Source organism: Rhineura floridana, chromosome 22 (assembly GCF_030035675.1).
Source record: "Rhineura floridana isolate rRhiFlo1 chromosome 22, rRhiFlo1.hap2, whole genome shotgun sequence".
NCBI classification, from domain to species: domain Eukaryota; kingdom Metazoa; phylum Chordata; class Lepidosauria; order Squamata; family Rhineuridae; genus Rhineura; species Rhineura floridana.
Genome location: NC_084501.1, coordinates 13,003,484 through 13,025,898, shown reverse-complemented (window position 1 = coordinate 13,025,898; position 22,415 = coordinate 13,003,484). Strand labels below are relative to the sequence as shown.

General features: G+C 50.4%; 1 protein-coding gene across 11 annotated transcripts in view; it reads right to left on the bottom strand.

The window, feature by feature from the left end:
* Positions 1 to 4,085: 4,085 nt before the first annotated feature.
* ARNT (aryl hydrocarbon receptor nuclear translocator) overlaps positions 4,086 to 22,415 on the bottom strand; it is a 47,223-nt gene continuing 28,893 nt past the window's right edge. For 4 of the 11 annotated variants that reach the window (XM_061606568.1, XM_061606564.1, XM_061606570.1 and 1 more), the window contains 17 exons: positions 22,160 to 22,373; positions 21,652 to 21,751; positions 21,354 to 21,419; positions 19,728 to 19,813; positions 18,978 to 19,054; positions 16,562 to 16,696; positions 15,935 to 16,015; positions 15,645 to 15,764; positions 14,646 to 14,797; positions 12,827 to 12,937; positions 12,248 to 12,323; positions 11,688 to 11,811; positions 10,235 to 10,334; positions 8,403 to 8,574; positions 7,712 to 7,871; positions 7,408 to 7,562; positions 4,086 to 6,315 (listed from right to left, as the gene is read on the bottom strand). In XM_061606568.1, the coding sequence (XP_061462552.1) occupies positions 6,226 to 6,315; positions 7,408 to 7,562; positions 7,712 to 7,871; positions 8,403 to 8,574; positions 10,235 to 10,334; positions 11,688 to 11,811; positions 12,248 to 12,323; positions 12,827 to 12,937; positions 14,646 to 14,797; positions 15,645 to 15,764; positions 15,935 to 16,015; positions 16,562 to 16,696; positions 18,978 to 19,054; positions 19,728 to 19,813; positions 21,354 to 21,419; positions 21,652 to 21,751; positions 22,160 to 22,373 (2,019 nt within the window). In that variant the 3' untranslated portion in view covers positions 4,086 to 6,225. The remainder of the gene's footprint in view (positions 6,316 to 7,407; positions 7,563 to 7,711; positions 7,872 to 8,402; positions 8,575 to 10,234; positions 10,335 to 11,687; positions 11,812 to 12,247; positions 12,324 to 12,826; positions 12,938 to 14,645; positions 14,798 to 15,644; positions 15,765 to 15,934; positions 16,016 to 16,561; positions 16,697 to 18,977; positions 19,055 to 19,727; positions 19,814 to 21,353; positions 21,420 to 21,651; positions 21,752 to 22,159; positions 22,374 to 22,415) is intronic. The other 7 variants (XM_061606572.1, XM_061606574.1, XM_061606573.1 and 4 more) reach the window with 5 other exon arrangements.

Genomic DNA, 22,415 nt, shown 5'->3' with positions numbered 1-22,415 from the left:
GAGCTTCAGTGCCCAGAGTGGTTTAACAATCATTCGTTCTTCCCAGGGAACTCTGGAAATTGCAGCTGTGTGTGGGGAACAGGGGTCTCCTAAATTAACTCTCAACACCCTGAACAAACTACAGTCCCCATGATTCTTTGGGGGAAGCCATGACTGTGAAAGTGATAAGGTTACTTTAAATATATAGTGCAGACAGATGTGGCCAAAATGGCTTCTTTAACCAGTTTTTTTGACCCATGGCAAATCTCTGATGTGCAATCTCTCAGAACCAGTGAGGTGCAGCATGGTGTAGTGGTTAGAGTGTCAGACTAGGAACCTGAAAGATCTGGGGTTCAGATCCCCATTCACTGATGAAACTTACCATGTGTGACTTTGGAGCAATCATCTCACTGCCTAATCTCCCTGACAGGGTTGTTGTGAGGATGAAATGGGGATGGAGAGGACATCGCCTTGAGCTCCACGGAGGAAAAGGTGGGATATAAATCTAAGAAACAAGATAAAGAAATAAATTAAAGCTTATTTGTTCCAGAGCACCACGACCCCAAAAGACAGAGTGGATGTGCCCTTATCAGTTGCTGATATTTAGCATTGCGAGGATCTATCTACAATGCAGACGTATTTCCATGTGAAGTATTTCTAAAAGCCGTCTTTTACAAAGGCCTCCCCTGCTCCCCGCTTCAATCCATGCCCATTTTATCAACTCAGATTGTTTACTATCAGGATACTCAAAGCTGGAGAGATAAGGAGGAAAATCTCGATCAAGACAGGTTGTCCTGATAGCTTCAAAAGGAGATTTTGGGATTGCTCAGAGGTGGCCCATTTTATTTCATCAGGTTATTCACGTCTTCACTTTAGATCCTGACCTTCCACCGAAGAAGCCCAGGGCTTTATTCCTCTTCTCGCACAGAGGCGCTGTCCAAATTCTGGATTAGACTGGCCCAGGGTGCTGCTGTGCCCTATGGCTGCCTGACGGACAGAAGACCTTGGGCTCACCTTGACTGGCAAAAAAAAGAAGTATATTCCTCATAAGCCGACGCTTGTGTGTGTCTTTATGAATAACAGGGAATTTCCAACTGTAAATTCATAAGAAGCCACATGATGACCCAGAGAAGACAAGAGTCATATCTAACACAATGCATCCTGACTCCCTAACAAGGCAAAATGGAGGCCAGGAACACTTCAGGTCAACGGTAATTTGATTTTATCGTTTGAATATAGCCAACTGTGCCAAGGTAAGAGGCATATCCATTGCTCCACCTACTGTTGCCTCTGGCCCTGCCCACCACTCACACATGGCCCCCAAAAGGCTCCCTATAAAGAAATGCTGCACTCAGGCTAAAATAAAAAATTCCATCACCACCCTTGCTCTAATGTAACCAAGCCTAACTATTTATGTACAATTGAAATAAATACATATTCCCCCCAATCTACCCCTGCCTCCCACGTCAAACAAACCTCAGATTGTATGCCCCTTGAGGCAGAGAACCGTCCCCTTGTCCTTCTGTGCCAACTTCCATTTCCCTCTCTGTTATTTATTAAATTTATATCCCGCCCTTCCTCCCAAAGGGAGCCCAGGGTGGCAAACAAATGATAAGGCATTAAAAACAGAACATCTTGAAAATGTCTGTCGACTCTTGTGTGCCACATTTTAGATTCTAAGACCCACTCTAAGACTTTGAACAGTATCAAGCACACAGGTGGTGCCTTGGGCCGGCCAGCCCAACCCAAGGGTAAAAGGGGGAGGGGGGCTACCATGTATGCTATCTTGAGCTCCTTTGGAGGAAAGGTGGGATTAGAAATCTGATAATAGATAAATACATAATAAAAACATTATATAGATCCTTTCTGACGTGCCTCAGGCCAACTTTGCAAACCGATTACTGGCGTCCAGGAAAAAATTCAGAAGCGAACCTACTTCTCTACTGCCTCATCAACTAAAACGTTAGTTACAAGATTAAACTTTGCACTCCCATTTTCTTTTAAAAAAAAACTTTAAAAAAATTATTAAGTAACAAATGCTACACAAAAAAATGAACATTAACCCAATATAAATCATTACTTATAGTGGCAAACCGTGGAGGTCAATTACTTACCAGTTATAATCATATTATTGTTGTCATTACTGAAAAACAGAGAGGTTGCAGCACTGAGGAAATACCTATGGAAGTTTAGGAGTTTTTTAATTTAGGCATGGGTGGAGGAAAGCCTAAGGATGAATTACGACAGGAGAGAAAGAGATGCGTTACATGAAAACTTGTGACAAAGTCAGGAGCTTCTGACTTCTCCGGGATTAGGATTTTGCTGAAAACTGCACTTCCTCGCCTTCCGGAGACAAAGCAAACGCAAGAGGTTTTGATTTGCAAGAGACAGCCTCACACTGCAAAGGGATCCAGCATTCTTGATTAGCTGATGCCCACCCTTTGCCAACCTGGTGCCCTCCAGCTGGTTCGAACTACAACTCTGATCAGCCCCCCCCCCCGAGAGTCGTAGTCCAAAACAGCTGGAGGGCATCAGGTTGGCTGACACTCTCTCTCTCTCTCTCTCTCTTCTAGAGCTTTGCATAAAAGGCAGCCTCCAACACATTTGGCAGCTGCCTCCGCAGGAAGCAATTCAACCAGGGACATGTCTGGAGTCTCACTCTGCTAGGAAAAGCTTCACCTGATGGCTTGCCGCCTGTCCCACAGCAGCTGTTAAAAGCACAGGAGCTGGAAGGGGGCAAGTTGAAAATGTATGACTGTAGCTATGGTGTTTTTTTGGGGGAAAGCAAATGGGAAATGGGTCTTAGGAACGATTGACAGCTTCATTGCAAGGCTTCAAGCTGCAAATAGATCTTCTTCAGCACAGGGGCCACTTCCCAATGACAGTTTATTCATTACAACTTCACTTCCCTGGCCATTGACCAAGCATGCTGGGGCTGATAGGAGTTGTAGTTCAGCAACATCCACAAGACCAGAAGTTTCCCATACACATTTAAGAAAAGCAAGAGCGCTGCCTGGTGGGAGCAATCAGGAGTGCAGATACAGGAAGGGAAAAAAAGTGTAATTCCAAAGGCATCTCGGGGAGAAATGTAAGAATCTAAGAAGAGGCCAAAGGGGGCCCATCTAGTCCAGCATCCTGTTTTCACAGTGGCCAACCACAGTAGTATAGCGGCAAACTCAGAAGTGTAGGTCCCTTCATGATAGTCACACACACCCTTTTTGCTGCTGGGTTGGGAATGAGATCCTTGTTAATGCCTTCACCCACTACAACAGATGTGCCTAGGTGCCAATGAGCATGTTAGCTACTGAGAAGAGTCTTCTCAGTGGCTGACTCGCCTCCTTTCACTCTGATTGGTTCCAATCAGCAGGAAATGACAAAGGAACATGTTAGAGGACTCTTTTCAGTGGCTCATGCTTTCCCCTTTCATGCCGATTGGCTCACAGGATGCTGGAGACATCCAGCTCCCCAAAAAGCAAGGGGGTCTAAGACCCCCTGAAAGACTACATCCGTGGCCAACCACATGCCCCCAAAGGGAAGCCTTCAAGCAGGACCTGGACGCAAGAGCAACTCTCCCCTCCTGCGGTTTAATACCAGAAACTGGTACTCAGAAGCAAACTGCCTCTGACCACTGATGGTATGGAAGACTAGCCCTTGACAGCCTTCCCCTCCTGCCTGAATTTGTCTCATCCTCTTTCAAAGCCATCCGAGCTGGTGGCCATTGCTGCATGCAGAAGGTCCCAGGTTTAACCTCTAGTGGCATCTCTAGGGAGGGGTAGGGGGAAAGACTCCCTGTCTGAAGGCCTGCTGCCTGACAGTGTGGACAATACTGAGCTAGATGGAGCTGTAGATCAGGCACCAGCTGTCAAATGTCCCCCCCCGGCAATGGCTCACATCTGGAAACAAACTCAAAAGGCAGCCCAAAGGTATTCTGGGCCCAAACATCATCTGGGGGGGAAAAAAACACAGTTTCCCCCTCAGAATGAATTGGCGCAGCATCATTACTCTGGCCTTGCAAGGGCGGCGCATTCCTATCTCCAAACCCGTCAGCCGGAACCGAAGAAAAAAAAAAAGTTCATCAAAACCGAGTACACTTCATACTAAACAAATGTATGGCATATCCTTTATTTTGCATAATTGCTCCATAAGTCAGGGTGAGAGTCAAGCCCAAAAACACTGACAGTTTCAGAGGCATGGCCCACACAGATCCTTGAGCTTATCCTCTCAGCCGTAAGGGCTAGAAACTTGGCTTTTAAAAATAAAATAAAAACAGAAAATTCTCAGGATGCTGAATTCTGTACTCATTACTTTAAAAATGTCCAAAGTGGCCCACTGTCACATTTTCAGGAGCTTATCCTTATGCGCTGGCAGCAATGGCTGAGTTTTTGCAAGGTAGAAATGAGAGTCTCTGGAGGGTTTTGATCGTGACGATAGGTTTTTCTTTTTTTCCCCTCTCGGAAAAGACCGCATTCCCTTGTTAAAAATGGCCACCGTCATACATACACCACAGCTGGAACATGGGAGGTAACCTCCTTCTTCTCTGTCCAGAGCACACCTGCCACGACTGGTGGTGATGGAGCATGGCCACCTTTCACCAGTGATTTCTGAATTAAAATGGGCTGATTCCAAGAATTCCAGCTTCTCTACAAATGGAAGCCCATTTCGATGAAGATCGCAGGTCTCCAAAGGAAGATTCCCGTCATCTAGTCTGACTTTCCCCCAGCCGATTCCCCCAAGAGCAGGTGAGGAAGAGGAGAAGGTCCAGATTGGGGCAAAGAGGGGCGTGTGTGTCTTTTCGTCCCACACTGAAGGGAGGAGGGAAGGCTCAACATGCACTCCAGGAACACAGGCAATCTGCTTAAATTAAATCCGCTGTTTCTGCATGCGTGTATGTGTGTGGGCATGCTCGGGTGCATGTGCGTCCAAAGAAACGATCACGCCCCCGTCTATTTCACATTACAGACTGTGAGGGACACTTAAAGAAATCCACACGAACTTAGCAATGTCCAACAACACAAAAAGCTTTCTGTGCTGCCTTTTTTTTAATGGCTTATACTTTCCCCTCCCCCCTCCGGGTCTTTAAGCATATACGAGAAAGAAAATGTTAAAAGGCTTAAAAAGAGAGGCGAGGAGAGGAGAGGAAGAGGCCGTTGCTAATTAGCAAGGCCCACTTTAATTGCACAGGCTACGGAAGGAAACAGGGAGGGGCATCCCAGTGAAACTGGCTTCCCATAAAAGGTTGGCAGCTTGAGACTCGTCATCTGGGGAGGGGTGGGGGAGAACCGAGAAGGGATGCAGAAGTCTCTTCCTTGCTCGTTTGAGTTTCTACATAACGGAGGGATCAACAGGCTTCCTTCGGGAGCACTAGGCTGGGCAAAGTCTTGCTTGGCCAACCATGGCCTGCCTCGATGCCTCTCCCCCACCCCATCCCACAGCCTTCCTTGTTGCTCCAGTTCCAGGACACACACACAGCAGGAGGGTCCTGGCAGAGGGGCTGGGATTGGTTGCCACTGGCAATAGGAGGCCCCTTCTCAAGGTGCTAGCCCCACAGGGCAAGCCAGGGGTGGGGGTTGTGTGTGTGTGGGGCGGCTGGGCTGGATGGCATACTCCCCCACTCCATTTCATTAACACTGCTTGAGGGAGCTACATGCAAGACTCTGCACATGAGTGTGGATGCGCATGCGCACCAGTGAAAGAGCTACTTGTGTGGCGACAAGTTCCTAAAGATGCCTCAGTGTTCACAGGTGACAGAGTTACATAAGGTTTTGCATTATTTGGGGTACACATCCTATCCCCTTTCCCTGACAATGTCTAAACAAGAATACAATTTTGATATATATATATATATGTATAAAAGATTATGGCATAGACTGTCTTTTTTTAAAAAAAATCCGCTGAGCTTTTAAAAAATTCCTGATGATCGCACTCGGAGCATTTCCACGCCCGCCAGGTGCGGGGGAGCCCTCCCCACCAAATGACTGCTTCTAAACTTGCACTTGGAGCCTTCCAAAATGCAACCAGTTCCACGGCAGGCTTGGGAGGGGGACCAGCAGCATGGCCTCGCCGGAGACTCTGCCCATGTTGGCAACGAGCCGGCCTCCATTTGCAAGCTCTCGCCGGACGCTTCTGCTTCCCGTCGGCAGTCTTTGAAAGAACTGAAGAAAGAGACAGAGAGCAAGCCCCTTCGCTCCTCCCTTTCCACGTAGCTACACAGAAAACTGCGTCGTCTGCACGGATCGGTTTCCGTCCTTATTCCGAAAAGGGAGGGAACATATTCAACTCGGGAAATTCTTCATTGTTGTAGCTGGCTCCCTGTTCTCCCAGCATGGATAACATGTCCTATAAATGAAAATTAATAATACATATATTTTAAAAACAAGATCATTATTCCAGGGGAAGTAAGAGTACATTATATATTATCGGTCAGATGTTCCAGACAACTCCCATCAGCCCCAGGCAGCACACAAATCCCCGGACGGCCTCTGCCAGTCAGTGTAGACAGTCCTTAGCTAGATGGACCCCAAAAGTCTTTCTCGCTATAAGGCAACTGTGATGTTCCTATATTAATGTATATATGGTAAGTGTTGGTTGTTTAGAAGATACATGGTAAGTGGAGTGAAAGAGGAGGGGGAGTGAATGGGCAGTAGAATGCTAGATGATTGGCTGAGTGTTTAAAATGGCTGAACGTATAAAAGGAAGAGAGACAGTGGAATCTGGGAGGTGGTGGTGGTGGATGAGGTGAACTGAGTGGGTTGCTTGGTGGGGTTTAGAGAGTGGTTTGCCAGGAGAGTGTGGAGAAGGAGAGGGGTGGAGTTCGGATTAGTATTGAGTAAAACCATATGCTTATGTGCCTTAAGAAGAAATCTTGTTAATCTTGTTAGCTTTGTTATCTGTAATAAATACTTAATTTGGTTTACCAAAGGCCTGATCCTTGGCTGGGGTTTCACAGACCAGAAGGGAGGGTAAGGTAATGACCAAGGCTGAAGGGGAACTGTAACAAATGGTGGCAGCGGTGAAGAGAATAACAATACCAGTATTCAGAGTCTCTGGGAATACTAGTATTAGGACGTGACTGGTGGTTGCCTAGCAGGGGGATCTGTTGAGATCTGTGCTAGAGCGGGGAGAGAAAAAATAAAATAAAGGACAGTCCGGACTGGTGGAGTCCCTGGTGGTGCCTAATGACAGGCAGTAGCCACGCGCAGGTAGGAACCTGACAGGGAGAGCCAGGGAAGGGCGTCACAGCAACTTCCCACATTCCAAATACTTGGAAATAAAGGCTGGTGAAATGGGACAGAGTTGCTTGCAGGAAATTTAAATCCAGACTTAGGTTCCTAGCAAGAGGGGCCTTGGATAAGTCAGTCGGGCCTCCGAAGATGAAAGGGGGTGATGAGAAACGTTCCAGGGGCCACGGCAGAGGCGAGTTTGGCTTACCGGGAAGACTTCTGGCTGGTTTGGCTGCTGCTGCTGGGTGTGTGCTTCACCTGAGCTCTGTCCGTGGTGCTGACCCTGCCACTGTGACCAAACGCCAACCCCCTCTGCTGTCCGGGCTTGGAACGCAGCTGCGGTCTGCCCACTCTCTCCGGCTGCTTCAAAAGAAACAAAACGGGGCTAGGGTCCTGGTAGGAGGCGGGATTCCCACTCTCTTTATGCGCACCCTCCACAGCACGCTCTGGCCTGGACCGATTGTCTTTGGGTGCTTCCCTCTTTGCCTCCAAGGAAAGCCGTGAATACTCACCAAAGCTGGCGTTCCGGCTGGTGAGGCTCGGGTAGGCGGCCCTGCCTGGCAAAGCCGTGGAGCCGGGAGTTGCCATGGCGCTGAAGGAGGACGGCGTGCCCTGGAAAGCGCCCATGGCAAAGGAAGGAGGTCGAGGCTTAACAGCCTGGGAAGCCGCTTGCTGGAAAGTGTTGGGGGGGGGGGAAGTAGGTAAATAAACGGCATTGGTGGGTTGCGAGTGGCTGGAATGTAGTCTTGCACTAAAGAAACTGTCGGCCCTACAAACCTGCCACTTCACAAGTCAGACCGTCGGTCCATTCGCTCGGGCTTGTCTACACCGGCTGCCAGGGGCATTCCAGGCTTTCGGGCGGGGGTCATTCCCTGCCTTACCTGGAGACGTCATCGAGGACTCTTCCATGCAAAGCAGGTGCTCAGCCTCCCAGCTGCAGCCCTGGCTCAAACTCTTCTCTGTCGCAGCCCCCATGTACAGAATGCTACTTTCCCTAGGGAGGACTGCTTGGTGACAACCTTGTCACCATTTTAGTGCCAGGCAAAGACATGCTTCTTCTCCCCGAGGGGTTTGGGCAGCAGCCTATAATAGGGGATTGTTACTATACTGTTGAATCTCTTTTTAACAATGTTTCTGTGGAGAATCAACACACTTTTTTAAAAAAGGGGGGTGTTGTAGGAAAAGCCAGGAGACAAAAGTTACTTGGGCTGTGAAAGGCGGCCGTGTCGTCCCGGAAGCCCAGGTGGTCCCAGAGACCTGATCGGGATTGGAGTGGCGAGAGATCTGGGCCAGCATCTGGCCTGCTGATGTAGAGTGCGGCGCTGGGGGCAACTGCTGCTGAATGACGTTCACGGGTGGACCCATTGTGCTGCTCCTACCAAAGTGAAGAAGAGGGCAGAGTTAACGGAAGGCCAGCGTGCCTGAGCCGGCACGAAAAATGCCAACGTTCTCCTCACATTTGCGACGCCTGGCCAAACGGGAAGGTAACATTAGCTAATCACAGGAGTTTTGATTGGTTTGGTTTTCTTAAAGAAAAACATTAACCACATATCTGTTCAGAATAAAATTTCTTCAGGGGGAGGAAGACACACTTGTTTTTAGATTCTACACGCAAGCACCAGAATGTTAGAAGTGACATTCTTTCACATGCGAGTAAAGGCAGAATGCCCATTCCAGGATGGAAAATACTTGGCCTAAAAATAATCACAGTTTAAAAAAATAATGATAAATGAAATCTGTGAGAGAGAGCCAGTGTAGTGTAGTGGTTAGGGTGTTGGCCTATGACTTGGGAAACCTGGGTTCAAACCCCCACTCAAAGCTCACCTTGGGCCAGTCTCTGTCTCTCTCTCTCAGCCTAACCTACCTCACAGGGTTGTTGTGAGGATGAAATGGGGAGGGGAGAACCATGTTTGTATGCCACCTCGAGCTCCTTGGAGGAAAGGTGGGATTTAAATGTAAGAAACAAATAATAATAGAAATAACATAATCATGTTTTCAAAAAATAAAAACGAAGCCTGCACCTTTCGAGTCGAACCAAATATTAATCCCCAATTTTTTTAATCCAAGTTTATTTTGACAGTAGGCTACACCTGCCAAACTGGCACCCTCTGGACTTCCAACTCCCAGCAACCGCAGCCAGCACAGCTATTTTGGGCTACAACTCCCACCTGCCCCTGACGCTAGCCCCAAACAGCTGCACTGGCCGGGGCTGGCGGAAATTGGGAATCCAGAAACCTCAGGAAGGCGCCAGGCTGGCGAAGGCTGAGCTGAAACGAATCCACTAAAAGTTGCATCCCAACTGGAAGGGCTTTGACGCAAACAGGAAGTTTGCCAAAGGGGTAACAGAAGCTCTTTTCTGCTTGGATCTGCAGCACTCGCGTGACCACAGAGCACTTTACTGGGGAATGGAGACTTGCTGAATTTAAAAACAACCCCCCCCCCAAAAAAACCACATAATGACATGCACCACCCAAAATGCCTTGGTTCCCCCCTGCAATGGATGTTACTCTGCAACGCAGCTGTCGCTAGCTAGCAGGGGACAAAAGAGCTGCTGCAGGGATGGGACTGTGCTGGGACCATCAAGGGGCAAGCATTTCCATCTGCCTTGCCCCACCTCTCTGCCTGGGCCTTATCAGGAAGAGCTGCCGACTGAGACATGCTGCTGCAGGGACGGGACTGTGCTGGGACCATCAAGGGGCAAGCTTTTCCATCTGCCTTGCCCCCCACCCCTGCTCTTAGTGACATTTTTCTGGGGACTGCCCTTTACCAGGAAGATGAATGCTTTTGGTTTGCTGCTCCTGTTTTTTTTGGAGATGTTAGGACTTTGTTAGTTTGATTTTTTTTTCTGTAAATTGTATTGTTTTTATTTACATTTTGTATTTGTATTTTTATTTGTGTGTAAGCCGCCTTGGGGGCCTATTTGGCCGAAAGGCGGCCTAGAAATAAAACGTAACATAACATAACATAACACCGGCCTCCACTGAGGGGGGGTTGCAGGGGACACATAAAAGGGACCCGAAGCATCACGGCATTACCTGAAGTTCTCGGTGGGACGTGGAGCGACAAAACCGTTTCCCTGGGAGAAGAGAGACTGGCTGGCGGGCACGGCGGTGGCGGGCACAGCCTTTGTCTGGTCTGCAAGAGAGGGGGGGAGCAGGGTTAGCCCTGTAGTTAAAGCCCAAGAAGTGTATATAGGAAGACGCCTTAGAACGAGTCAGGCCTTTGGTCCATCTCGCTCAGGACTGTCTACACTGACCGGCAGCAGCTCTCCAGAGTTTTAGGCAGCTGATGTTCTGAGTCTCACCTGGAGGACTGAACCTGGGATCTTCGGCGGGCAAAGCAGATGCTCTGCGGCTGAGCCACGCCCCTTCTCTTAAAAAGCAATAGGAAGATTCCAGTCCTCATGGTTCTGAATAAAGGGCCGATCTCGGCGGGAGCCCAGGAGGCTGCCTTCTACCAAGTCAGAGCACTGATCCATCTAGCCCAGGGTTGTCAACACTGACTGGCAGTGGCTCGCCAGGGTTTCAGGCAGGCACCGGAAGAACCTCAGAACAGCCCTGCTGCTGCTGGATTAGGCCAAAGGGGGCACATCTTGTCCAGCCTCCTCTTCTCACAGCGGTCAACCACATGCCTTTCCCAGCCCTGCCAGGAGGTGCTGAGGATCAGACTGGGGACCCTCTTCGCAAGCAAAGCAGGCACTCTACCACTGAGCTACGGTCCTTCCCCACTGCTCACCCCAAGACATCTACCTGCCGCCCCAATGGATCTGGTGACTGGGATATATTAAGGTAGCCATGGGGTGGGTGACTTTGTCCTCTAACCGCTGGCTAGAGGCTTCTGGGATTTTGGAAGCCTCTGTCTGCCCCCTGCCATGTCCCACAGTTTGCTAATGCACTTTAAACCATGTTTTGCCACTAATCTACAGGCCCAGCATTCAGAAAGAATGCTTCAACGTAGCTGAAGGAAACGAAACGTGCAGTGTAATGACCAAGGCTCTCCGAGTTGTTGTGCGCACATTTAAGATGCGTTATCTCTGCATTCCTAAGGCCTGGAAACTTGCCCTTTTAAATTAAAAGGGAAACCTGAATTCCCCAAGGCAAGCATCACACATCTTAAATCCATACATGGCGATGTGCTGGATGCAAGGAACAGTTGTGTCTCTGGCCTTGGGCTGGAAATATATCGTGGTGGCCGCAGCGTGATTTTTCCAAGATTTTGTTTTTATCTTCTAGTCAATGGCGGCTGGTGGCTCCAAGTCAGAGGGGCAGTGGATTCCGCACCAGGTTTTAGGCTGAACTTTCAAGGAGCTGTCCGAGGTGCTGAGCGGATTCCAATGCCCCACTGACAGGAACCCACCGGCTGCTGCTGTTCTCTACACCTAGATGCGGCAGTCAAGGTTGAGCAGAGGGGCCTGGCTTCTGAGTCCAGCCAACTTCATAAAGGCTCCTCCCCTCAACCCCCACCTCTGCCCGCCCCCAACACCCTCACCTGGGCTGATCCCACTGTAGATTTCGCTGAAACGAGGGTCCCGATCCTGACCAAACAGGTTCTCTGTTTTCTCAACAGGTTTGCAGTGGTCCGAGCCAGCGGTGGTCACCGGTTGGACAGCAGCCTAGAAAGAGGTTGGCACACAGGGTTGTATCCAACTAAGTTCTATTCAGAGTGGACCCAGTGAAATTAATGGGCTTAAGCTAGTCACATCCATCAGTTTCAATGAGTCTACTCTGAGTAGGGCTAACATGAGATACAATCCACCAGAGGTTCGGTGGCATCCAACCAAATCTCACCCAGACGAAACCCAGTGAAGTCAGTGGCCACGACTCACTTGAGTCCACTGATTCCAATAGGTCTACTCTGAGCAGGGCTAAGCCACCCATCCAGCTTAACACGAACAGAGACGTATGCGTGCTGCTAAATGAATAAAGTAATTAGTGCAGCTGCTGATTTCATTTTCTATTCCCCACCCCATCTCAAGAGCCCAGTTGGAGGCAAGATGGTGGGATGAGATGGGTCTCTATGGAGGCCTTCGAAACCTTTGCCGATTTTACCTGCGCGTGGTCGTAACTGGCCAAACTCTCCCTTCCAGGGACCACATCAACTTCCGTCGGCTGTGTTGGCGGCTGCCTAAAACGCAAGACACCATCAAGTGAAGTCAAAGGCCCTGTCTACTCCGTACGCTCAAAACATTACTATAGCAACTTTAAACAGTCATGCTTTCCCCCCAAAAAAACCCCAGGAACTGTAATTTAAGGGTGGTGGTGAGAGTTGTTGGGAGACCCTCTTCCCCTCAGAGGTTTACAATTTCCAGAGTATTTTAACAATCCCTCTTCCCAGGGAACTCTGGGAATTGTAGCTCAGGGTCTCCTAAGACAACTCTCTGCACCCCTATCAGCATTTCCCAGGATGCAGCAGGGGAACCATGATGGTTTAATGTGACATCATACTGCTTTAAATGCATGATGCGGATGGGGCCTTACAAGCACAGAAACTAGGAAGGGGACTGCCACATGGCTATGAGCCACCTCAACCTCCGACTGGCAGAACAGGACACCCCCTCTCGCTTCAGCTGACCATGGCAATCTGGGCCCCCGGGGTGACTTGAGCAAGCCCTCCGAGATGGATCTTACCTGGTCGGCAGCTGTCCTGGACTCATCTCCAAAGGCAGGCCGGCATTTGGGCCCAGCTGGGGCCTCTGCATCGGGTTGGACAATGCAGGCCGTGAGTCCTGGCTGGCATTCCTGGAGCAGCATTTGGAAAGGAAGGGGTCAGAGGAAGCCTATCTCAATGGTGGGGCAGAATATTCCAGTAAGACAGGTGGTTTTGGTTTGGAAACCTCCACCACCCCTGGCCCAGGCAGGAATTCTGGTTCTCTGACAAACTGTGCCTAATTATGTGGGCTTTCATGACAGTAAATTCGTTCATAAGAAGAGTGCTGATGGATCAGGTCAAAGGGGGGCCCACCTAGCACAGCCTCCTCTTCTCACAGCGGCCAAACAGACGCCCAAATCAGAAGCCCGCAAGCAGGACCAGAGCGCAAGAGCAACTCTCCCCTCCTGCGGTTCCCAGCACGTGGTATTCAGAAGCATGCTGCCTCCGACCGTAAAGGTAGAGCACAGCCATCGTGGCTGGTAGCCATCAACAGCCTCCTCCTCCATGAATTTCCCTAACCCTCTACTCATCTTTAAGGTGCCTCAGAAGGGTCTGTGCTCTCTGTGCTGAATTACAGTGCCCTGGTTGGCAGTTTTAATAAACAAAATAACAACTGGGCTTAGGTTGATGGCCTCAGTTTGCCCCTCGTTGCTCTTCCTCCTGCCTGGCTGAATGGGACACCGCCTCCGGAGAACTAGTTCATGAGCACTGCCCAACTAACATTCAGTCTCTATTCGTACGTTTCCCTGCCGACCATCAGTGGACAGCGGCCTCCGCCTTTCTTGCTTCTGGGCACCAGCCAAAAACTTGTTTGCTCGTTTGTTTAGGATACCCTACCCAGACCTGTAATTTTATTCTGCATATTTGTTTTAAAAAGGCAGATCTTTTCCTTTATTTTGATAAATGTTAGGCCACTCAGAGGTGTTTGTTGATTAAGCGGTATAAACGTCTTGTGAAATAAAAATAAATTAGATGCAAAATCTGGCTTTGATCATGGTACACGTCCCCATCAATTCCCGTCTGAAGCTGGCATATGGAAATGGGATGGATGTGCATGTTCCCCTTCCCCAAAGAATGGGAGAGAGAGAGAGAGAGAGAGAGAGCAAGAGAGAAGAGGAAGAAGAAGAAACTTTCACAAGCTTAGTGCCGCAACACTCCTGCTGGGAGGAAGGGCGGGATATAAATCAAATAATAAACAAACACTCTCTCATACAAAAAGTGAGAGCTTTTCTTTTGTCTATGCTGTATATATTTCTGCGCCCAGATTCCAACTGTAATCAACAAATTACCATTTTTTTTTGCAGAAGCGGCTTTTGTTTCATCTTGATCATCCTGGAACCTCTTTTGACTGGGCCCTGGATTTACGACAATTTCTTAGGTTGCAATCTCACTGCGTTACAATTTGCGTTCTGTAGAATTCAGATGGTAACGCAATGAAATACAATGTAAGAAATAAAAGAAGCGACAAAAATATCATTAAAGAGCAACCTGAATGTTTCACGCAATGGATGTGCCTCCTCCCATCTTCAGCCGCAAATCCAGAGATGTGCCGCGGGGTCACCTGAATGAAGCTCGTGGACCACTGGTGGTCCGTGGACCACTGTTTGGGAGCTAGTGCTTTGAAGTGTTTTGCTAAAAAACAGGCTGAGATGAAGCTGGTGTGTGTGTTGGGGGGGGGAGAGAGAAAAAACAAGAGAGATTGCAAAGCCCCTGAAAGCAGCCTGGCAAGTCTTTCAAAGGAGGGGGGACAGAAAGAGGAAGCCCTGCTGTGGGGGCAAGGCAGTTCCGCGTACGTACTTCACGTGGGTGTTGGTACAGATGATGTACTCTATCTCATCCGAGTAGGGGTTCTGGAAGGTGAAGGAGCTAGTTCTCATCCAGAGCCATTCTCGGTTCTTGGACCGGAAACGGAACATGACAGACAGAACTTGGCCTTTTAACTTCACCACCTGGAGAGACCGGGGGGGGGGGGGAGGGAAGGAGTTTGATGCCGTCAACAGCAGCAGCAGCAAAAAAAGAAGCTCCCAGGCATGCCTCCTCAACCTTCTGAAGAGACAGCACTCATCCTCAGACCTAGGGGTTGCGGGCGAGGAGGAGGACTGCAAATAAAGCTCCACGTCTCTGGATCCACCCAATTTTAGCACCCCCTCCCCTTCATCACCCCGTCGTTTTCTAAAAACCGTCGCCAGCAGAAGAGGTAAAGGGGTGGAGGCAACGACCTCTGCCCTCTGGTAGCACCATTACTTGCCACATTTCCCCCTCGCTTTTGCTTTCCAAGGTTGCTCTTGCTGGGGGAGGAACCTCGGGCCCCAAGGCTGACCTACATGGCCCCTGGAATTCTTCCCAGGCCACGCCCCTCTCCAACCCCGAACGGCACCCTTCCTGCAGCGCTTCTGCCTGGCTAGAACGTGACTTTGGAGTCAGATGATATTTCTCGCTTGCCCAGATACAGGACGGAGAGGGATCTCCAGCGCACGTCAAGGCCAGCCTACCATGCAAAGGCACAATTTACATGCATCGCTCGGCCCATGTTGCCTCTGGCCGTGCTCACTCCTAGAATGTGGCCCTTGGAAGGCTGCCCAGGAAGGAACACGGCCCTCGGGCTGTGCAAGATTCCCTGCCCTTGGCCCCTGGCAGGCATTTCCATTTTTCCCACGCGGCTTGGGGAGTGTTCATGATTATGGGGTGGAATGCAGTGCTGTGATGATCCTCATGAAAAGCCAGCTTCTCCTTTCTCCCTGCTCCAACCCCCCCCCCCCGCCACTTTAAAGAACAGCCTGAAATTTAGCTCCGGACCTGGAAACAAGAAGAGGCAGACAAAGAGATCGATCCAAGTCGGGCGCTGGGGAACCTTCGGCCCTCCGGACGGCGATGGGCTCCAACTCCCATCAGTCCCAGCAAAGCACGGCCGGTGGCCTGGAAGGACGGGAGATGCCGTTCAGCGCCATCGGGAGGGCCGACGGTTCCCCACGCCTGGCTAAAGGAAAAGCAGAATGCGCTTGCTGCTTAAGGCGGCCCAAGAAGAGCGTGCGAGGTTGCTAGAACGGCATCAGCCGGACTCAGTTTCGTGTCTGACGGGGACTTACTGTTACCTGCTGGAAGCTGTCCCTCAAAAGCTGCTGGTCTTCTGGGTGGCAGAATTCCACTATGTCCTTCCCCAGGAGTTCCTAATGGGGTGGGAAGAGAGAAAGAGAGGCAGAAAATAAAGCTGGGCTCAAGCAAACAAGCCAGGCCTCTGCTGCCCAACCTTCTACGGCTTCTGGACACACGGGCAGCAGTAGCTACAAGCAGTGGCGGCCGGCGGCTCCAGTGTCGGGGGGCAGTGAATCCGCTCCGGGTTTTAGTCTGAACTTTGGAGGAGCTTGCTCCTCCAAAGTTCAGACTAAAACCCGGAGCGGATTCATTGCTCCCACTGACACTGGAGCCGCCGGCTACCACTGGCTACAAGGGGGTCTTCCCCCCCCTCTTTTACGAGCCCCTTGTCAGACACCGAACTGCAGGGGTGAAGAACCTTTTCTTTTAGTCAAACCCGCTGGCTTCCCACTGGGGTATAAGGCTGGCCGCTGTGAGAACAGGGCGCTGGCCTGGAGGGACCCCCTTCGGCCTGATATGAGCTACAGGGCTCGGGGCTCAATGGGCTTTTTGGTCTGATCCGATGAGCCAGCGAGCAGCCGGTTTCTGATGGGCATCCCCCTTCTCCTCTGGTTTCCCACCTGTGGCTGGTAGCCGACTGTGGCCACGCAGCGGTGGTCGACGAAGGTGAAGAGCCCATCAGTGTTGTGGCGGGAGATGAACTCGGTCGGCTGGCACACGGTGTTCATATCCACGCAGCTGGGTGAACTTGTGACCTGCGAGGCAGGGAAACGCCACAGCGTGAGCAACCAGCTTGGGACAGAGTTCCAGGTGGGAAGGAGCTGCCGGCGCCTAGAAGAGACTGCCCTTCTCTCCTGTACGAAGGCGAGCGAAGGAGTGGGGGGGGGGGGGAGGCAGAAAACTCTGCCCCTCAAATCCCAGCCCCATCCAACCTCCTCCCATTATGGGTGGTTTTCGTAATCCTCCGAGTATACAGAAAAGGATATAACAACAAAAGCATGTGAAACCAAACGGGCACGATTCGGCAAACCAACAATCATCACTAACATTTCCTCTCAAAATACTGTCCATCTGCAAGTTATATTCCCTGTGCACTTCGCGATCCCATTGCGTGAGCAGCCCAGAAACCGTCTTATACAGAGTCGGACCCTCAGCCCATCTAGCTCAGAAAGGTCTGCACTGGCTGGCAGCGGCTGTTCCGGGTTTCAGTTGGCAGACAGTCCCAGAAAGCGTCTTGTCTCAGATGTCTTTTTTTAAAAAGAACTTCTCAGACAATGAGCTCTTTTTGCCCTTGCAGCCAACTCCCGGGTCTCCTCGTCCCACTCATTATAGAAGGCATACGCACTTGCCCGTGCTTTTTTGCAAATGCTACCCTAAGCTGCTGCAGCCACGCAAAATCTTCCTGACTCTCTCAAACAACTGAGTAAATAACAGACTGGGCACGTTATAGAAGGGCTTCTTTTCGAGCCTGCTTTGCGTGCGTGTAGAAGGCTGCAGGCTCAGTCCCCACAGGCACCTCCGGGTAGGGCTGGGAATGCCCCTTCTCTGAAACCCTTGGGGAGACCTCGCCAGTCCGGGCAGACCAGCCGTACCCAACCATTGTGTCCCCACATGCTGCTGGACTACAGTTCCCATCATTCCTGGCCACTGGCCATGCTGGCTGGGCCTGATGGGAGATGCAGTCCAACAACATCTGGAGACACAAAAGTTGGGAAAGGCTGGTGTAGATAACACTGAGCCGGTGATGGAGCTCCTGTTTTGCATGCAAAAGGTCCCTAGTTCAATCCCCGCTCATTTCTCTCTTTTGTGGCAGATTCTCCCCGAGAGCCGGGAGAGGGAAGGGACTGGAGGAAATGGCTCTGCAGCTCCTTTTTTAAGCTACACACCCAGGGCTGGCGCCACAGGGTGGCCAGGTTGGGCCCTGGCGAAGGGCCCCTGAAGGGCCCCTCCTTAGAATGGGAGGGTGGAACTCCCATTCCGTGATCTGCAGCAGCGTCGGGTCCTGCAACCTGAACCTGCCGTTGATCACGAAGAGGGGGCTCCCAGGCGTTCCCCCCCCAATACAGACAGCGCGGGCTTCAGTGAGCCCACCAGCATGCCCCACCTACCTCTCCCATCAGTGTGAATGGCATGCGCACTGTGTGCGCATGCTTGCCATCACCCAAGATGGTGGTGGGCGCTTCCCTAAAGGGCAGATGACCCATCACCACCATCTCAAGTGTTGGCAGGCATGCGAGCTACATGCACGTCATTCACTTGACACAAGCCAGTGTGGTGTAGTGGTTAGAGTGTTGGACTAGGACCTGGGAGACCAGAGTTCAGATCCATATTCACCCATGAAGCACCCTGGGTGACCTTGGGCCAGTCACTGCCTCTCAGCCTAACCTACCTCATTAGGTTGTTGTGGGGATTAAATTGGATGAGGGGGAACCATGTACTTTGAGCTCCTTGGAGAAAAAGTGGGATATAAATGCAACAATAAATAAATAAATAAGACGTGGGTGGGGTGTGCGTGGGGGCTTATTGGCCCTGTGCTACCTGTAAGGGGGAGTGTAGTGCTACATTACCATGGGCCTGGGGCAAGCTAGTGCCCAAAGGGCCAATCATGCCTGCCACTGGCCCCGTACCCTCACGCACTCACCTAAGCGGCCTCAAGCTAGCTACTCTCTCTCTCTCTTCACCCTTTCCCCTTGCTGCAACAAGAATAAAGAGCCAGGATGGTGTAGCGGTCACAGTGTCGGACTAGGACCTTGGAGATGGACCTTGAGCCAGTCACTGCCTCTCAAGCCTAACCTACCTCACAGGGTTGTTGTGGGGAGGAGGGGGAGGACCACATACTCCACCTTGAGTCCCTTGGAGAAAAAGGTGGGATATAAAGGCAATAAACAAACAAACAATCGTGGGGGTCAATAATTCTGGTTTGGCTTTTGAGGCTGTCATATAGGGACATTCCTGATCCGATCGCACGGAGAGGAAGTTCAACAGCAACCCGGACCCCACAAGGTTGTCCGAGGATGGAGGAAACAGCTAACCTACCTGCAGCCTGCCGATCGCCACCAGGCAAAACTTGCTCCCCTGACCAGCATCCGGGTCGTCATCTGGCAGCGAAACCCCTGCGAGGTGGAAGGAGAAGGAGCTTAACTCAGAGCCAGGCAATGCTTTTTCCCACTGGGCCCCCTCCCCCACTTTCTGATTTTAGCATGCTTTTTTTTTTAAAAAAAAGTTTCTTACTTACTCTTCCATTGCAGGTGCAATGCAGGAGTAGGTTACAATTAAAACAAATCCTTGTACGTAATACAATTGCTTAAAAATATATACATATATATAACGCCAAGGCAAGTAATTCTGGTGCCAGGATTCTCTCCAAAAGCCTGGGCTGATAACCAGCTACAGTGTTCAACTAGCTATGGGCAATTCGTTTTTGTAGATTTATCAGTGCTAGCTGCCTTGCAAATAAGCTAGGGTGCAAATTTAGAAATGAGTTTAAAAACTGAATCAAGAGCAGGCCAGGTCTTCCTGCTGAGGAGAATTCTGAAGGCTTCAGGGATTCCCTGGGGAAAGGGTTTGACTGTTAAGCCACTCTGAGAATCGCAGCTCTGCGAGGGCAACGAGAAGGTCTCCGAACAACTCTTAGGACCCTTAACAAACTACAGTGCCCAGGATTCTTTGGGGAGGCGGGACGCCATTAAAGTGGCACACAGTGCTTTAAACATAAGGTGCAGATGGGAGCCTGCGTACGCCCCTCAACGTCTGGGCTCTTCTGGAAGGAGACCCAGGCAAGGTTACCTGCTGGCGGCCAGGCTTTTATGTAGCCTGTACAGTGGACCACAACAAAACAAGGCTCGCCGTCCTTCATGGCACCCAACCCGTTCCTAAGGAGGTGGAGGAAACAGAAAGAAATTTGTTGCTGGGGCTTAAAGAAAGAAAGGGGGAAAAAACGAGAAAGAGCACACCAGAACCATGCACCAAAGGAACCCTGATTCCGTGTCGTTGAAAACCTCGGTTCTGCAACTTGCATCTGTTATCCAAATGTAAGAGAGCTGGTGGTGGTGTAGGAGTGGTGGCCAAAGGTTAGATTGTTGGACTAGGTCCTGGAAGACCAGGGTTCAAATCCTCCACTTGGCCACTTGAAGCTCACTGGATGACTGTGGGAGAGTCGCTATCCCTCTCACCCTAACCGACCTCACAGGGTTGTTATGAGGAAAGGGGGGGGGGAGAACCATGTATGCCACCTTGAACTCCTTGGAAGAAAGGTGGATTATAAATATATTCACTAATAGGCAAAAAACAACGTGTTGAGATTTGCTAGAAGCCCTATTCCCCTCACAGAGCTACAATCCCCAGAAGAGGGGCTGACTGTTAAACCACTCTGGCCACTGGAGCTCTGTCAGGGGTATAGGAGTGTCCTAACAACTCTCAGCACACTTCACAAACTACACTTCCCAGTATTTTGGAGGGGAAGCCATGACTGTCTAAAGTGTAATAAATCTCTGGCGTGGGTGTGGCTACCTGATTAGCCAAGCCTAACAGCTGTGAGTCTGGCTTTTAGAACACTGACAGTTGGTTCTTACTGATCATGCCCAATGTTATAATAGACTTCAATGTTAAATTTCTTAAATTAATTAAAAATCAGCCATGCGTTTTTTTAACTTTTAAACTGCAGAAGATGAAGGTCAGAGTATGCGGCAAGGTTAGTAATAGGATTACAGATACTCCGTGAACATGGCTTTTTAATTAATTTCAACAAATTAAGAGACCACAGACAGAAAAAAGTCCAACAGGGGTCTGCATTTGTTTTATCTTGCTTTACACTTTGAATTCTTGATTCTCTCCGAGTGTTTTGTGTATCGCCATGAAAATTTAGAGGGTTGTTAAGCAAGTATTTCTGAGTTCAGGACTATAAGTTTTGTAAGGTTTTGTTTTGAAATGCAGTTAATGGAAGCAGCAGAAGGGCATGGGGGTTGTTTTCAATTTAACATTGCAGAATGTGAAAAATCCATGCTGCTTATTACTATTGTTGTTGTTATTATTTAAATGCCCTACTGTGGCTCCCTGTAATGATCAGCTTGGGGGTTCTGGAGGGCCCTTGACCAAAAAACTCTCCATAGGCCTCCTCCTCACCACCACCAGCTTCTCTTCCTCTTCCTCAGCATGGCTACTCGCTCGCTTGCCAGGCAGAGAGCTGATGAGAAAGCAGGCTGTGGCAACCACTCCTCCTCCTCTCTGCCACTGCCACTGCCAGGACCAGAGCGAGAGGCGGGTGAACAAGCAAGGAGGTTGCTGTGGCAGAGAGGAGCAGGTCTGTGCATGTGCAGGGGTGCTCTTGTTAGTGCCCCTCCCTGCAGGTGCCCAGCAATCCAGGCCCAGCCCTGGCTTTTTATGCAACCTGCCTTCTGGCCCTTCCAACTTTACCGGGATCTGCTTCTCATAAAGCTGAGGCGGTTCATGGAGACGGGATCCACCGTGGTGTTGCCGCATCTGTGGAGCGGAGGACAGAAAATAAGGCTTACTTCCTCTTCACCCAGACAAAAGGTGTTTTCCCAAAAGAAGATTCTATGTTCTCCTAACTTGGGGGCCAGGCTTGCCAACGGCCTTTCGCCTGCTCCCCTGTAGCAACTTCATACAGATCTGCCGTACAAACGCAATTCATAAATCCCAAAACCACAACCGGGAAGCACAACAGGGCAGGCGGCCTGCCTCACTGTCATACCTCATTCGGCAGATGAAGGACCTCCGGGAGCCCATGCACATCCGCATGGATTGCTGACCTTCCTTCTTGACGGTTCCAGTCTTCAGATCAAGGATGCGGCCTGAGAAAAAGAAATCATCACCATAAAGAAGTTGCTTGGGCAACACCTGGAAAACCCACCCGAGTCCGGAAAGACCCTTCTCTGCCTGAGACTCCAAAGAGCCACTGGGCTGGCTAGATGGGACCAACGGCAGCTTCATATGACCACAGGAAAATGTTTCCTTTTCTCCGAAGATGCTGCCCAAGATTCCAAGATGTTCCCCGGAATCTTGAGGACTAGAGCCTTGCTTTTCAGCCAAAGGAAACGTTAAGCCGAAAAGGGGTGCTGGGGCGGCAACCAGGGTCTCATCGCTAAGGAGAGATGTGCTCCTCTGTGTCCTCCTCTTCTGAAAAGAAGTTTGAAGAACAACAACAGAAAGGCAGCACCTCCCACCCCAAGAGGGAGAGCAGCGGGACGGAGCAAGCTCACCCGTGAGGGCGTTCTCTGCCGTGGACAGCTGTTCCCGCAGCTTGTCCATGTCGTCGGGGTGCACCTGGTCGTAGAGTGTGCTGCCGAACCACTGGGACTGGGGCTGGTTCAGGACGGGCGTCACCGAGTCGGAGACGTAGACCACCCGGCCGGTCTCGCAGGACACGATGAAGAGAAAACCGTCGGCCGCCTCCAGGATCAAGTGCTTGAGCTCCTGGACAGGGAGAGAGATGGGGGGCGTGAAGTTGCTGCCACC